Below are 12,721 nucleotides of genomic sequence, written 5' to 3'. Positions count from 1 at the left end.
GATTGTTGAGAATAGTCTTTTTTTCTTTTTCTTTTTCTTTTTCTTTTTCTTTTTCTTTTTCTTTTTCTTTTTCTTTTTCTTTTTCTTTTTCTTTTTCTTTTTCTTTTTCTTTTTCTTTTCCTTTTCCTTTTTCTTTTTCTTTTTCTTTTTCTTTTTCTTTTTCTTTTTCTCTTTCTCTTTCTCTTTCTCTTTCTCTTTCTCTTTCTTTTTCTTTTTCTTTTTCTTTTTTCTTTTTCTTTTTCTTTTTCTTTTTCTTTTTCTTTTTCTTTTTCTTTTTCTTTTTCTTTTTCTTTTTCTTTTTCTTTTTCTTTTTCTTTTCCTTTTTCTTTTCCTTTTCCTTTTCCTTTTCCTTTTTCCTTTTTTTTTTTTTTTTTTTTTCCTTTCTTTTTCCTTTCTTTTTCTTTATCCTTCTTCTCTCTGTCTTTCAAAATATTTTGCCTAAGGCTGAAAACCGGAATGTTTTTTAGGACATATAAACCGACTTCCTTGCGTAACCATGTCAGCCCGTTAGCAGAGGCAGAGCAGCTGATGGCTCCCTTTATAAGAGGCCGCTGGTCCCAAGGGGTTTGACCTCCCCATGCAGCTCTGGGAATTCACTGCTGGCATCCACCCCCTCGGTGGCAGCCCTGGTTTTAATCGGTGTGTCCCAAACACTGGGGGACATTGCTGTGCAAGGAACGGGGCCTCAGACTGGTCCCCCCCAGGCTCTCAGCCTGTCCCCGTCCTACCCACCAGCAGCTCGGAGGGGTGCCCAAAGCATCAGGAGCCAGCCCAAAAAGCAGCCCCACATCTCATGACCCAGAGGTGAGGACCCCAAATGTCCTCGTCACAGCAGCTGGAGCAGAGATGGGCAGACCCTGGGCTCCTGCCGGCCCTTTGGCTGCTGGCTGGAGTTCAGGGCTTTGAAACCGAAGCCCCGAGCTGTGGGGTGCCCCCACCCCATCCCTCCTCCTCAGCCCGGGTCCCAGCAGAGGAGGAAACCTGAGCCCGCAGCAGATGGCATCCCAAGCATCGCCCGCGCTGCGGACACTGAGCCCTTGGGTCCCCAGGGCAGGGCTGCGGGGAATGCAGCGCCTTTGTCACCGGCTAAATTTGGCTCCTCTGCGGCAGGGAACAATCCCAGGCGGAGGAGAGATGCTGGAGGCACGGCCCCGCGGGGCTTTTTGCCTTATAAAGGGCTGCAGCGCCGGGGGCACATCCAGCGCCGGACCTCAGCGTGCTGGGACCAGAGCAGGTGAAGTCAGGATGGGATTGCTGCTGCCACCACCATTGTCACCTGTCACTGCCACCAAGCTCACACCACCCTGGGGGCTGCTGCCCCCACGGCACAGCTCCTTGGGGTGTCCCAGCAGGGGAAGGGGTTGGGGGAGGCGCGCACCCCACGCTCCGTGGCACACGGGGCTCCCCTTGTCCCCCCCACCATGGAGCTGCCCCATGCACGCAGCTGCATGTCCCTCCACGACCATAATAGCCTCGGGATTAAAATACCAGGCATTGTCCCTGCTGGGCCGCACGCTGGGAATTGTTTGCTCCTAAACTTGCCCCTAAAAATACCCTGGGAACAGGTGCTGCCGGCCCCAGCCTCCTGCAGCGGGGACACCCGGCTTTGTGGGGCGGGGGGCAGATGGCAGCTTTTTTGCTTATTTTCAGTGATTTCAAGGGGAAAACATCAAGGCTGATGAAGGGCTGGAAGTCACCAAAGCATCCCAACCTGCCAGGCTGTGCTGGGTCTGGAGGACCGAGTCTGGCTGGTGCTGCCCCACAAAAAGGGGGCTGCCCCCTCCTTGCTCCCAAGCAGCCACCAAGCAGGTCTGGTGGTGTAAGCCCATCTGTGCTGTTTTTCCCCCTTGCCCCTCGTTGGTGTGCCCTGTCCTGCCCCCCCTGCAGCCACAACCCCATGGCCAGTGCTCCCGTGGGGATCTCGCTGTGTGCTTGCACAGCGCGCAGGCACCGCCGTGCGTGGGCGCCTGCACATCAGCTCGCCTGGCCATCCACCCCCATCTCCCTTTAGAGGCTTTCTTCCAAAAACAAAAAACGTATCAGGAGATTTTCTGCAGGAAAAAAGCACCACCATGCTTTGGGTTGTGGCTTCTGTCTCCTTGCAGGGCTTTTCCAGCTCAGAAGGGAGAGGAGCGCAGTGGAAAGCGCACGGGCACTGCGCCCCTGGTCAGCCTGGCTTGGCACAGCTGCGTGCACACACAAACACGTGCACGCACAGGGCATCGGGCAGTGAGCACCAGCATTACCGGGCTGAACCATCCACCGAGAGCCCAGGAATTCCCCAAATTGCACGAGGGTCACGGATGCAATAAAACACGGGTGCGACAGCACGCGCATGCGGTGCCCCGTGGTGCCCCATCCTCGAGGCCGTGCCCCAGGTGGGTGCCGCACGTCACAGGGCGCCGGGGCTCGCAGCAAACGTGTGCACACAAGAGGGGATTTGTGCTATTTTTACTGACCACTTGCAAGCCGCCTGTGGTTTAATACTCCCCCTCCGCCGCCGGGCCCCGCAGTGCGAGGCTCTGCTGACACCAGGCACCACCGAGGTAAGAGGGGTCCCGGCCCCGGCTGTGCTGTGGGTGCTGGGGTCGCCCAGCAGTGGGACTGGCTCCCCCCAGGAGGCAAATTTGGGCTGAATTTCTCCCACTTCTTCGTGGGGGGGTGCTCCTGGGTCTGGCAGAGAGCCCGGTGAAACCTGCATCTGCCAAAGGTTTCCTCTGCTCCCGGAGGGAGGCTGGGTGAGAAGGGGAGGAGTACCTGCCCCGGCTGCTTTGCAGCTGAGACTTGTTGAATTTTCCTGAAAAGTGGCAAACAGGAGCATTTTGGGGAGCACTAAGCCCTTTCATCCTGGTTTCACTGCTCAGGGTCACTGGTGGGAGCAGGGAGGGGAATTTGGGGTGCGAGCAGCGTGCGTGGCATCGCGCTGGTTGTGCACAGCCTGCCTCCAGCCCCTGCACTGCGGGAGGGTGTCAGGGCTGGCTGTGTTGGAATTAAGGGGTTTTCTGTGATTTAAAGTTGTTGCACGCTTTTTAAGCTTTTCACGGATGGAGGCATTGCAGAATTAACTTGCCCAGATCCTCTTGTCCCCATCAGAGAGCAAAGTCTTTTTCGGATGCTCTATTTCTGGCTGGAGCCCCAAAATCCCTGACACAAGTTTGCTGGGAGCATCTTACTGCTCGGTAGAGCCCTGGCTGCCCTCTGGGAAGTCAAATTAGGAATGTTTGGCCCCAAAATTTGATTGACCTTGGTAGAGGTCACCGGGCTGAGGTGTGGTGTGGGTGCCAGCTCCTGGGGCTGCGGCTTTGTTCCACCGGGGAAGGAGGGAGACGCCGAGCGGCTCCGCCAGCCCCTGCCCAGTGCCAGGGAGCCAAAGGCTTCGCTTCCCCCCCCCCCCCCCGGGATGATCGGGAGGGAGCAGCTGGGACCCGACCCGTGTCAGCCAAGAGCAGCCGCCTTCCTCGTGTGTCCTCTGGGATGTTCGTTTTGTCACCAAAAACCTCCAAAAAGGAGTGAAATCGGTGGCTTACAACTGATGGATGGGGATTTGCTGAACATATGTATATATAATAAATATTTATCTCCTGTTCTTGGGGTTATTCCTTGTAGGGCCAGGGATCTGGCAGGTCCCGAGGGAGAGGGCTCCTGCTGGGATTTTATGGCATTTTCCTCGCCAGCTGCAATCCTTCAAGCCACAGTTCTGGCAAGGCAGCGGGGGACGGGGAGGAGACAGGGACAAGTGGACGGGGCTGGGAGGTGAAGTGCTGCCTGAAACACTGGGATCTGCTCAGCACAGCCCCCACGCATGCCTCAGAGCTACTCCAGGAGACCAGAAATAGTCTTTTTTTTTTTTTTTTCTTCCCAGCAATAATCTTTGGGGTTGTTTAAAATGTTTCCCAAATTCGTGGGGATGCAAAAGGTTGAGGCAAAAAATCTCAGCTTTGCTTCAGTTCAAAGGAACAGAACCAAACACTGCAGAAAGCCATTTCTTTCTGAAACGTGTCTTCAGTTTGTTATTCCTGGGTGGAAAGAGGAAAGCAAAATTGGCGTTTTCCAAAAGATTGGCATTTTCCCCCGGATTTTTCTATCCCTCGGGTTTACGCAGCACCTGGCCTCTGGGCGAGCAGGGGCGGTGTTAGAGGCAGTGCCGGGGAACAGCATTTTGCAGCTGCTGCTGGGGCATAGGGTTACCGAGAGTATTTAAAATATGAAGCTGTGAATATTTCACGGGGATGTGGATGCTGAAGGAATCTGCGATGTGTGACCATGGCCCCTCGCTCCGTCCCTCCTGCAAGCTGGTGGCTCCATGGGGAGCTCAGCTTTGGGAGTTGCTCCCCTGTTTCAGCTCCATTCCCTTTTTAGTTATTTCTTCTTGCATTTATTTATTTCTAGGAGAACAACACGAAGCCACCATGCCAGAGCCGTAAGTAGCAGGGGTTTCCCTCGGCTGTCATTGAATGCTCCCTGCTTGTGCTGGTTGATCCCGTCTGTTTTTATGGGGTCCGGGCAGTGCTTGAGACCCCTGTGCCCTGCCAGGGCCAGGCTCCAGGCTGAGCAGGGAGGTGTGGGTGAGAGTGCTGTGACCTGAGCCTCGGGGACCTGGCAAAATGGGTACCATGACAGCTCTCTTGCCACATTTGGGTGGAATTCTGGCTTTTTTTGCTCACTGATGCCCCGTTCTCTCTTCTCCTTCCTTATTGCTCCTGCCCGAACGCGTGCCTGCCTGCAGGGAGGTAAGTGCCCTGCCTCTCCGAGTGATTTGATGCTCCCCTGCGTTTGCTCTGAGTTTGTTTTCAAAGCTTTTTTTTTTTTCCTCCCCTTTCCCCTAGAGAAAATCCAAGATCACAGCCTCGCGCAAGCTCCTGTTGAAGGTGAGTCCTAAGGGCTGGAAACTCCCTGGGGTTTGGCTGGGGAAACGGAGCTGGGGCTGGTGGCACAGCGATGGGGCACGGCCCCAACGTGGGCTTTGGGAGCAGCTCCCGTCCCCACCTCGCCGGCTCAGAAACCCTCCCTCACGTGGGCCCTGCGGCCGCCACGCCGAGCAAATCTCCCCTTGGGAAGGTCTCGGGCAGAGCCAAGCCAGGCAGGAAAGTGCTGAGGTCGGCACCCACCTGGACCACCGCAGCCCTCTGAGATCTCAGCCCCGCCGCTCCCCTGCCTCCGGGGTCACCACACGAAGGCTGTGGAGGGGGGTTTGATGTGTGCTGCAACAAAGCAGGGACCTGGGGAGGGCAGCGGCAGCGAGGGGAGGTTTGGGGGCAGGCGGGGACGTCCCCGTCCCACCCGCAGACCCCGTGTGGGGAGGCTGTGGGGGGGATGCAGGAGCCTGGATGTTCACATCTCCACCGTCTGCTCGTGTCCACAGAGCTTGATGCTGGCAAAAGCGAAGGAGGAATGGGATCAGGAGATCGTGGACAAGCAGTCAGAGAAGGAAAGGTACCTGGCGGAGCGCGTCACGCCGCTGCACACCAGCGGGCTCTCCCTGAGCCAGCTCCAGGTATTTTTCTGCATCCTGAGCATGGAGCAAGGCTCCCCAGGGCACAGGGGCCGGCATTCAGCGCTCCCCTGCTGTGCTTGGCCCCCAGGACCTGTGCAGGGAGCTGCACGAGAAGGTTGAGATCGTGGACGAGGAGCGATACGACATCGAAGCCAAGTGCAACCACAACACCAGGGAGGTAGGCAGCAGGACGGGCTTGCTGCTGCGGGAACTGCCCAGTTGGTGGGGGTCTGTCAGGGACTGGGCTGAGCTGGGACGTGGGACGTGCCCCAGCCTCACCTCAGGGCTGCCATTCGCCCTGCACAAGTGATGTTGGGTCCAGATGTCACTCAGCACAGGGGCTGTCCCTGCTGCAGGGAGCTCCAATTGTCCCCTGGGTCCCCGGGCAACCTCCTCACCCCCCTGAGCACCACCTGTAGGGCCAGGAGCTCCTGGTGGTCCGGCTGCCGTGCAAGCAGCTGGGACAGGGCAGGGGTAGCTTTGTGCTCGGCTGGACGGTCCCTTGGTGACCCTCGGGTCCCTCGGGTGTCCCCAAGGCCAGGCCTGTCCCAGTTGTGGCTCAGGGTCAGCAGAGTCCTGCTACACACAGGGGCCTCTTCTGCAAGGCAGTGACCCCCCCCCTGCCCTCCTCCCGCAGATTAAGGACCTGAAAATCAAAGTGCTGGACCTGCGGGGGAAGTTTAAGCGACCGCCCCTGCGGCGGGTCCGCGTCTCCGCCGATGCCATGCTGAGGGCTCTGCTGGGCTCCAAGCACAAGGTCTCCATGGACCTCAGAGCCAACCTGAAGTCCGTCAAGAAGGAGGACACGGAGAAGGTGGGTCGCTCCCCCAGAGGCAGAGGGGGCTCCCGGGACTGCCCTCGCCCTTCTCCAAGGTCCCCTGGGAAGCCTCGAGGGTTTTCCAGGTACCCAGCAGGGGTACTGCAGCCCCCTCGGTGTAGCTGCTGAGCAGCACTCGCACGGAGTTTGGTCTTTGGTCTTCTTGGGAACAAGCAGAGCTCCTGTTTACTGCAATCACGCCCAGAAAACAACCCAGGAGACTCCCAGAGCCAGATTAGATAAGAGGAAGCGAGCCCAGCAAGCACGCTGGAGACAGGCAGCCCAGTCCTGGTGACTGCAGAGATACGAGAGGGGAAAGTCGTCCCCCAAACTGGGGGCAGCACGGGGTGCCCAGAGCCACCCAGGGGTGCTGAGCCCCTCCGAGGGGGGGGATGTGGGCATGGGGACACAGCTCCAGCAGCCACCGGAGCTGTCGCTGCTTCCAGGTGGGAAATGGCACCCTGAGGGGCCGGGGTCCCTGCTCTGCACCTCGACCTCGTCCCGGCTCACTGCCCTGAGCCCATCAGGGGCTAAATATCCACGAGGAGGCACAAATCCCGTCACAGTGCTGGCTATCGGGCTGGACATCCCAGCAGTGCTGCAGCAGAGCACTTCGACAACCCCAAAAAGACTGGGGGGGATTTTTCTCTCAGTGCCATGCTCAGGAATTGAAATGATTTTGGTCCTTTCCTCAGCAGCAGCAATGTTGGGATGTAAAGATCCCCCCCCCCCCCCCCCCACCTCCCAAGAAGAGTTGTGAGCAGCACAACATTTTTTTTTTATTTGTTATTTTTATTTTTTTCCCCACTGTTGCCAGTAGGGCATGTTTTCAGCCCTTCGGACAGAAAACTGCACTTACAGATCTCAACGCCAGGCGGTGACCAGATCTGAGTCTGTTGCAGATGCCGTGAGATGATTTTGGGGCACGGCTCGTAATCTATGAATGCCTGTGGGCTGGCAGGGCCGGTGCCTGGCACGCTCCCAGGGCCGCCTCCACCTCCCCGTTCTGCCCCAGCCGCGGCTGCTGGGCTCTCCCAGTATCACCAGCAACCCCAGTCCCATCCGAGAGCTGGGAGGAAGCGCAGCTGGGAGCCTCCTGCGCAGAAAATGGGCGCAGAAAATGGTTCTGCTTGCATTTGGTGTAGCTCTGGAGTGAGTCCCACATGCTGGCTTCTTCCTCCTAAACAGATTTTCTGGGATTTTCGTGCAGCTTAGCCAGGTTTTGGGCAGGTACCCATGCGCACCCAGAGCTCCCGGCCAGCCCCAGCCCCACGGGGCATGGGGGTTTGCAGCAGGGCAGCTGCTGACCCCAAGCAGGGCTCCGTGCCGTGGGGTGGGACGGTGTGGGGCTGCCGGCTGTCCCCCCACTAAGCCCTGTCCCCGTTCCCCCCGGCAGGAGCGCCCCGTGGAAGTGGGCGACTGGCGCAAGAACGTGGAGGCCATGTCGGGGATGGAGGGGAGGAAGAAGATGTTCGACGCCGCCAAATCCCCCACGGGGCAGTGAGAGGTAGGGGCTCCGTCCTCCCTGCAGCATCCCCCACCTGTGCGTGTGGCTGGGGCAATGCAGAACGGCCCCAAAGAGGCACCGCCTGCCCCATCTCCCACCCCACATGGGGGACACGTCCCTGCCCCACACATCCCGACTGTGGAGCCCCCACCAGCAGCTCCCTTGGCTTCTCCTCCCCATCTCCCCGGGCTTTGCCCACGCTGCGCTCATCCTGCACAGTGCGGGCATGGGTGGCACCAGCTTTGGGCAACTTTTGGTGAAATTCCTCTTCTGCCCCACTGCTCTGCTCTGTTTCTCTCCTGCAGGTGTGCCAGGGCAGAAGAAGGTCCCCAACCCCGCTCTTTGCCCCCTTTTCCCTTGCTGCCCCTCCGTACTCTTTGCACCCTCACCCCGAGCTCAGCACCGAGATGAGAAGTGTGGAAAACCGTGCGGGAAGGAGACCCGAGCTTCTTCCTTCCAGCTCTGCCTCTTGCCCTGCTCCCACACGGCCCCAGCACAGCGGCTCCCGCGGGCATCACCCCCATGGGACGTGCTCCTGGAGGGGCCACCAGCCGGTCCCCCTGCTCCCCCACCCTTGGGTGCAGCCTGAGATGTGCCCTGCATTAAAGGACGGTCTCCGGGGCTGCGCCGCGTGGGCTCCTCACTGCATGGGCCACGAGCAGCTGCTGGTCCACAGCCCCCTGGGGGAGACATCCTGGCCCCTTCCTGCCACCCGGCGATGCCCTCGTGATAGCTCTCAGGCCAGCACGCCCTGGGACCAGCCTTGCATGGGGTCATCTCTTCCAGCCCCCGTTGGCTGCTCCCAGCTCTGCTGAGAGCCCCAGTCCACCCCCAGCCACGCCACGCCACCCTTCCCTATATCACAGCCCCCCAAAACTGCAGCTGGGTGGGTGCAAGCGGAGGCTGGAGGGAGGAGAGGGTAGGATTGGGGAGAATTTGCACCAAAATGGGGCCTCTGCCTGGTTGCACTGCAGGGGATGCTGAGGCTCAGCCCTTGGCAGGGCGTTCCTGGTCCTTGTCCCTGTCCCCAGGTATCCAGAGCAATCGCAGCAGCATCCCCATTTTCAAACCTGAGCCATCCAAAGGGACATGGACAGGCTGGAGAAATGGGCTGCAGGGACCTCGGGGGGTTCCCTGGGAAGTGCCAAGCCCTGTCCCTGGGGAGGACCAGCCCCAGCCCGAGCCCCAGCCCTAGGACAAACTGGGGGCACCCTCAGGGAAGCAGCCAGGCAAGAAAGGCCCCGGGGGCCCCACAGGACACCAAGGTGACCAGGAGCCAGCAGTGTGGCTCACAAAGAAGCCGATGGTGTCCTGGGCTGCATCAGCAGATGACTTCCCGAGGTCCCTTCCCACTTCCACCCCCCTGTGGCTGTCACCCTGTGTCCCCCTCTGCATCCCCCTCGCAGGGGCAGCACCACCCGTCCCACCCCCAGAGCTGCTGCCCAGCGCCCAGAGCCCTTCCCACCCGCGTTTTCCTCCCAAATCTTGACGTGCTGGGGATGGGGGAGCTGCCAGCACGGCCCCACCGTGCCGGGGTTCGGCTCCGAGCTCGCTGCCCGAGCGGGCGCCGCGCCAGGGCTGCGTCCCGGGATCTGGGCGGCACGCTATCCCCGGGGGGAGCTCACACAACTCGGCTGCGATTCTGGCAGGGGAAGAAAGGTGTGGAGGCAGAGGCGATGGCTGTACCTGACCGACTGGAAGAGCTGGAAAATGCAGGGAGGTTTCATGGAAACAAAGCCTGCTTCAGACCTGAAACAGCAGCAGAAAACCCCAGCCGAGCCGGGGTCGAGAGCAGTTGCTTTGAGCTTGGCGTTAATTACGATAATTTGGGACTTTAATAAAAGGGGTCGTGTTTGCGGGGCAGGGAGGGATGGCGGTGAGATGAAAGGCAATGCGGGCGATGGGTGCTGTGGGACCAGGCTCCCGTGGGTGCTCCTTGGAGCCCAGCTCAGCACCAAATCCTCAGCACCAAAACTCCCCAAACCGTGGCCGAGCAAAGCCTGGGGCTCTCCAGCACGTCTCTGCGCCCGGGGTGCCCTCAGTGAGGTCCCAGACCTACCTGTGCTCATCGCAGGCTGCAGCTGACTTCGTATGGCCAGCCTGGGTTTTAAATTGGAGGGAAAAAAACAAAAAGAACAACCTGACCCCAAACTCCTTTCTCTGTAAGTTCACCCGCTTTTTGGATACAACGTTCTCCAGTCGCTGCTTTCGTCCTGGTCTGGCACAAAACCATTCCCATGGCCATCAGTTGCCATGGCTGACAGAGTTTTGTGGATTTCAGCTTTCTTAGAAGCATGGAAACCCCCCGCCTCGAGTCTCGAGGGGAAGATGCAGCTGTGTGCTTTGAGCTCTCCTGGCTCCGTGCCCTGGGAGCCAGCTCTTCTCCTGCCCCTTGCAGTTCCAGGGGGAATTTCAAGGTGCTCTCCTCTGGAGGAGAAGATGATGCTTGGAGCAGTCACTAATGAAACTGGATTTATTTCTAGAAGGGCATGAGTCAGTCCCGTCTCCTTGAACTGAACAGAGCCTTGTGCCTACCATCCCCCAAGCCGCAACTTTTGGCAGCTGAGAACCCCCAGAGCAAAACAAGGGAAGCTCAAAATTGCAGAAATTGCTTAAGTTGGTTAGTCAAAAAAAAAAAAAATAAAAAAAATTCATGCAATGATTTTCAACTGGAAAGGTTCTGCTGTCAAAACTGCAGTGAGGGAGAAGCAAAGGGCTCGGCCTGATGTAGCCATTCAAAAATCTCCCTCCTAGCTGGCTGTAAAAAAAAAATTAAAAACTCCTTTTCCAGGGTGCTCCCTGGGGATGTGTCAGCTCCACCGGGTGCTGCCCTGGGGGTATTTGCAGCTCAGCTGCACCCCTGCAGCTCCCTGCCCCAGCCCGGAGAGGAAAGTCAACCTCTGCCTCGTCGCTCGTATCAGAAGGAATTCCTCATTAATTACAGCTAATTTCCTGTGCTGTCAGGGATGGGATCTGCCACACAGCTGCTTTCCAGCTGGCAGCATCGGCTGCTCTCGGTCTGTCCATGTAATGGGTCAGCTGGGACATTGCCAGTGACACCCCTTTGGGGCTGTCCGTGCATCACGAGACGTGGTCCTGGGGCACCACAGGAGGGGATCTGCTGGGGAGGGCACCCTGCAGGGCTGAGGGGAGCCCGAAAACATCACAGCACCCCTGGGGCTCCAGGGGGTCAGTTCTGAATTAGTGTTTGTCTAAAATGTCCTTTCCTTCCTTCCTTCCTTCCTTCCTTCCTTCCTTCCTTCCTTCCTTCCTTCCTTCCTTCCTTCCTTCCTTCCTTCCTTCCTTCCTTCCTTCCTTCCTTCCTTCCTTCCTTCCTTCCTTCCTTCCTTCCAAGGCAGTTCGGACAATGGCTGTTCCCTTCCTACAGAAGATTTTATTCTGTGATTGGGTTTTGCCCGGTTTCTGAACAGCAACGCACCAGCCTCAGATGTTTTCCTGCCTGGCTTCCTTTGTACAGTGCAGGTAGCTCAGTGCTATGAATTTCTAGTGCATCACCCCCATCTTCCCAAAAGCTGAAGGAATTTTAGGTAGAGGAGCTGAGCTGGGGCCGAGGCTGGGGACCACGCAGGGCAAGGCGGAGGTGCAGGATCCACCGCTGGGCCCTGGGGCGAGGCAGAGGAATGCCCTAATTGCAGCACGGTTATGGAAACTGGAAGCTCTCCACTGCCCTGTAGCCAAAGAAACAGGCTCTGCATAGGGATGAGACACAGGACACTGTTCCCAAGGGAAAAAAAAAAAAAAAAAAAAAAAAGCAAAACCAGCTGATACTGGTCTAGCTCCTTAGCAGGTATAAATGGGTGCCTTGTGCTGATCTGCATCAGCCTGGCCTCCTGGAGCTCCTCAGGAGCTGCAGGGCTGGCTGCAAGCTCTCCACCCTGGGCAAAGCGGGTGTCCAGGGAGAAGCACAGCTCTGCACCGTGCCCTTGTCCTCCTCCTCTGCTGGGTGGAGATCTGGGGCAGCACACACAGCAGCCTGCTGCGTGGAGCAGGTCTGGATCAATGTCAGCCTGGTTCCCCACTTGTGCCCGCACCCAATTTCATCACATCCTGCTTTGGGGACCTGCAGCTTGGTGAATGCTGCTTTGGTGATGAGCGTGGGGCAGCCGAAATAGCTTTTGTACAGGGAAGTCTGGCTTCACAAAGCTGCTGGTGTGCGCTGAAGGCGTCAGCAAGGTAGTGGCTAAGGGTGACTCAGTAGGTAAGAGTTTTCCTGGATTTCCAGGAGCAAAGGCTGGAAAAGGTCAGCCACGGGTAAGAAGGAAAGTCCAACCAGAGGTAAGTAATCAGTTAGCAGATAGGAAACAGCAATGGCGAGATAAGCCTGCAGATAATTTGGGTGTATTCAGCATGGCAGAGATGAAGGGTCATGATGAAGGCATTCTGAGGAACCTTGCAGGATTGGGATTTGGGAATAAAAGATAAAAGCGCCGATGAGCTTCAGGAAGAGTACAAAGTGACACACAGGGAGAAAAATTCAACATGACTTCATGTTTAAGACAATGGGCTCGAGGCTGGCCATTGTCTACCTGGGAGTGAGAGCCTGGGATTAGAGCAAACATGAAAGAAAAAAAAAAAAAAAAGCAGCATAGGGGAAAACATGAGCTAACCGCTCTGTGACAGCACAAATCTCAGACCAGGAGTGTCCGGGAGGCTGGAGATCAACGCTTCGTGCAGCCAAACAGCTCAGCATGAGTCAGCCCCAGCTGGGGAGGTGGGAGCTCTTCCTGCAGCGCGGAGCAGACCCGGGGAACTCCTCGCTGCAGGTTCACGCCAGCAGTTCTGGGCTTGAGAGAACCAGGACAGGTCCCCGGAGGAGCAGCCCCCTGGGGGGGGTCTTTGATTCAGCTCAAAAATTGTCTGAGCTGAAAATAAAGACCGGGGG

General features: G+C 57.7%; 1 protein-coding gene across 1 annotated transcript; it reads left to right on the top strand.

Moving 5' to 3' along the window:
- The first annotated feature begins 2,476 nt into the window (after positions 1 to 2,476).
- Positions 2,477 to 8,439, top strand: TNNI1 (troponin I1, slow skeletal type). Its single transcript, XM_068659635.1, has 8 exons — positions 2,477 to 2,546; positions 4,390 to 4,424; positions 4,827 to 4,868; positions 5,363 to 5,494; positions 5,583 to 5,672; positions 6,132 to 6,308; positions 7,708 to 7,818; positions 8,124 to 8,439. The coding sequence occupies exons 4-7, from the start codon at positions 5,369 to 5,371 to the stop codon at positions 7,813 to 7,815; spliced, it is 501 nt and encodes a 166-aa protein (XP_068515736.1). The 5' UTR covers positions 2,477 to 2,546; positions 4,390 to 4,424; positions 4,827 to 4,868; positions 5,363 to 5,368; the 3' UTR covers positions 7,816 to 7,818; positions 8,124 to 8,439.
- The last annotated feature ends 4,282 nt before the right edge of the window (positions 8,440 to 12,721 follow it).

Source organism: Anas acuta, chromosome 24, assembly GCF_963932015.1.
Source record: "Anas acuta chromosome 24, bAnaAcu1.1, whole genome shotgun sequence".
Classification (NCBI taxonomy): Eukaryota; Metazoa; Chordata; class Aves; order Anseriformes; family Anatidae; genus Anas; species Anas acuta.
The sequence above is the reverse complement of the archived record's forward strand: the minus strand, read 5'-3'. Positions and strand labels throughout refer to the sequence as shown.

Coding starts and splice junctions, on each gene's coding strand:
- TNNI1 (XM_068659635.1), top strand. CDS start 5,369: ATGCTGGCAAAAGCGAAGGAGGAATGGGATCAGGAGATCGTGGACAAG. Junction 5,495..5,582: donor TCTCCCTGAGCCAGCTCCAG/GTATTTTTCTGC, acceptor CTTGGCCCCCAG/GACCTGTGCAGGGAGCTGCA. Junction 6,309..7,707: donor AGAAGGAGGACACGGAGAAG/GTGGGTCGCTCC, acceptor TCCCCCCGGCAG/GAGCGCCCCGTGGAAGTGGG.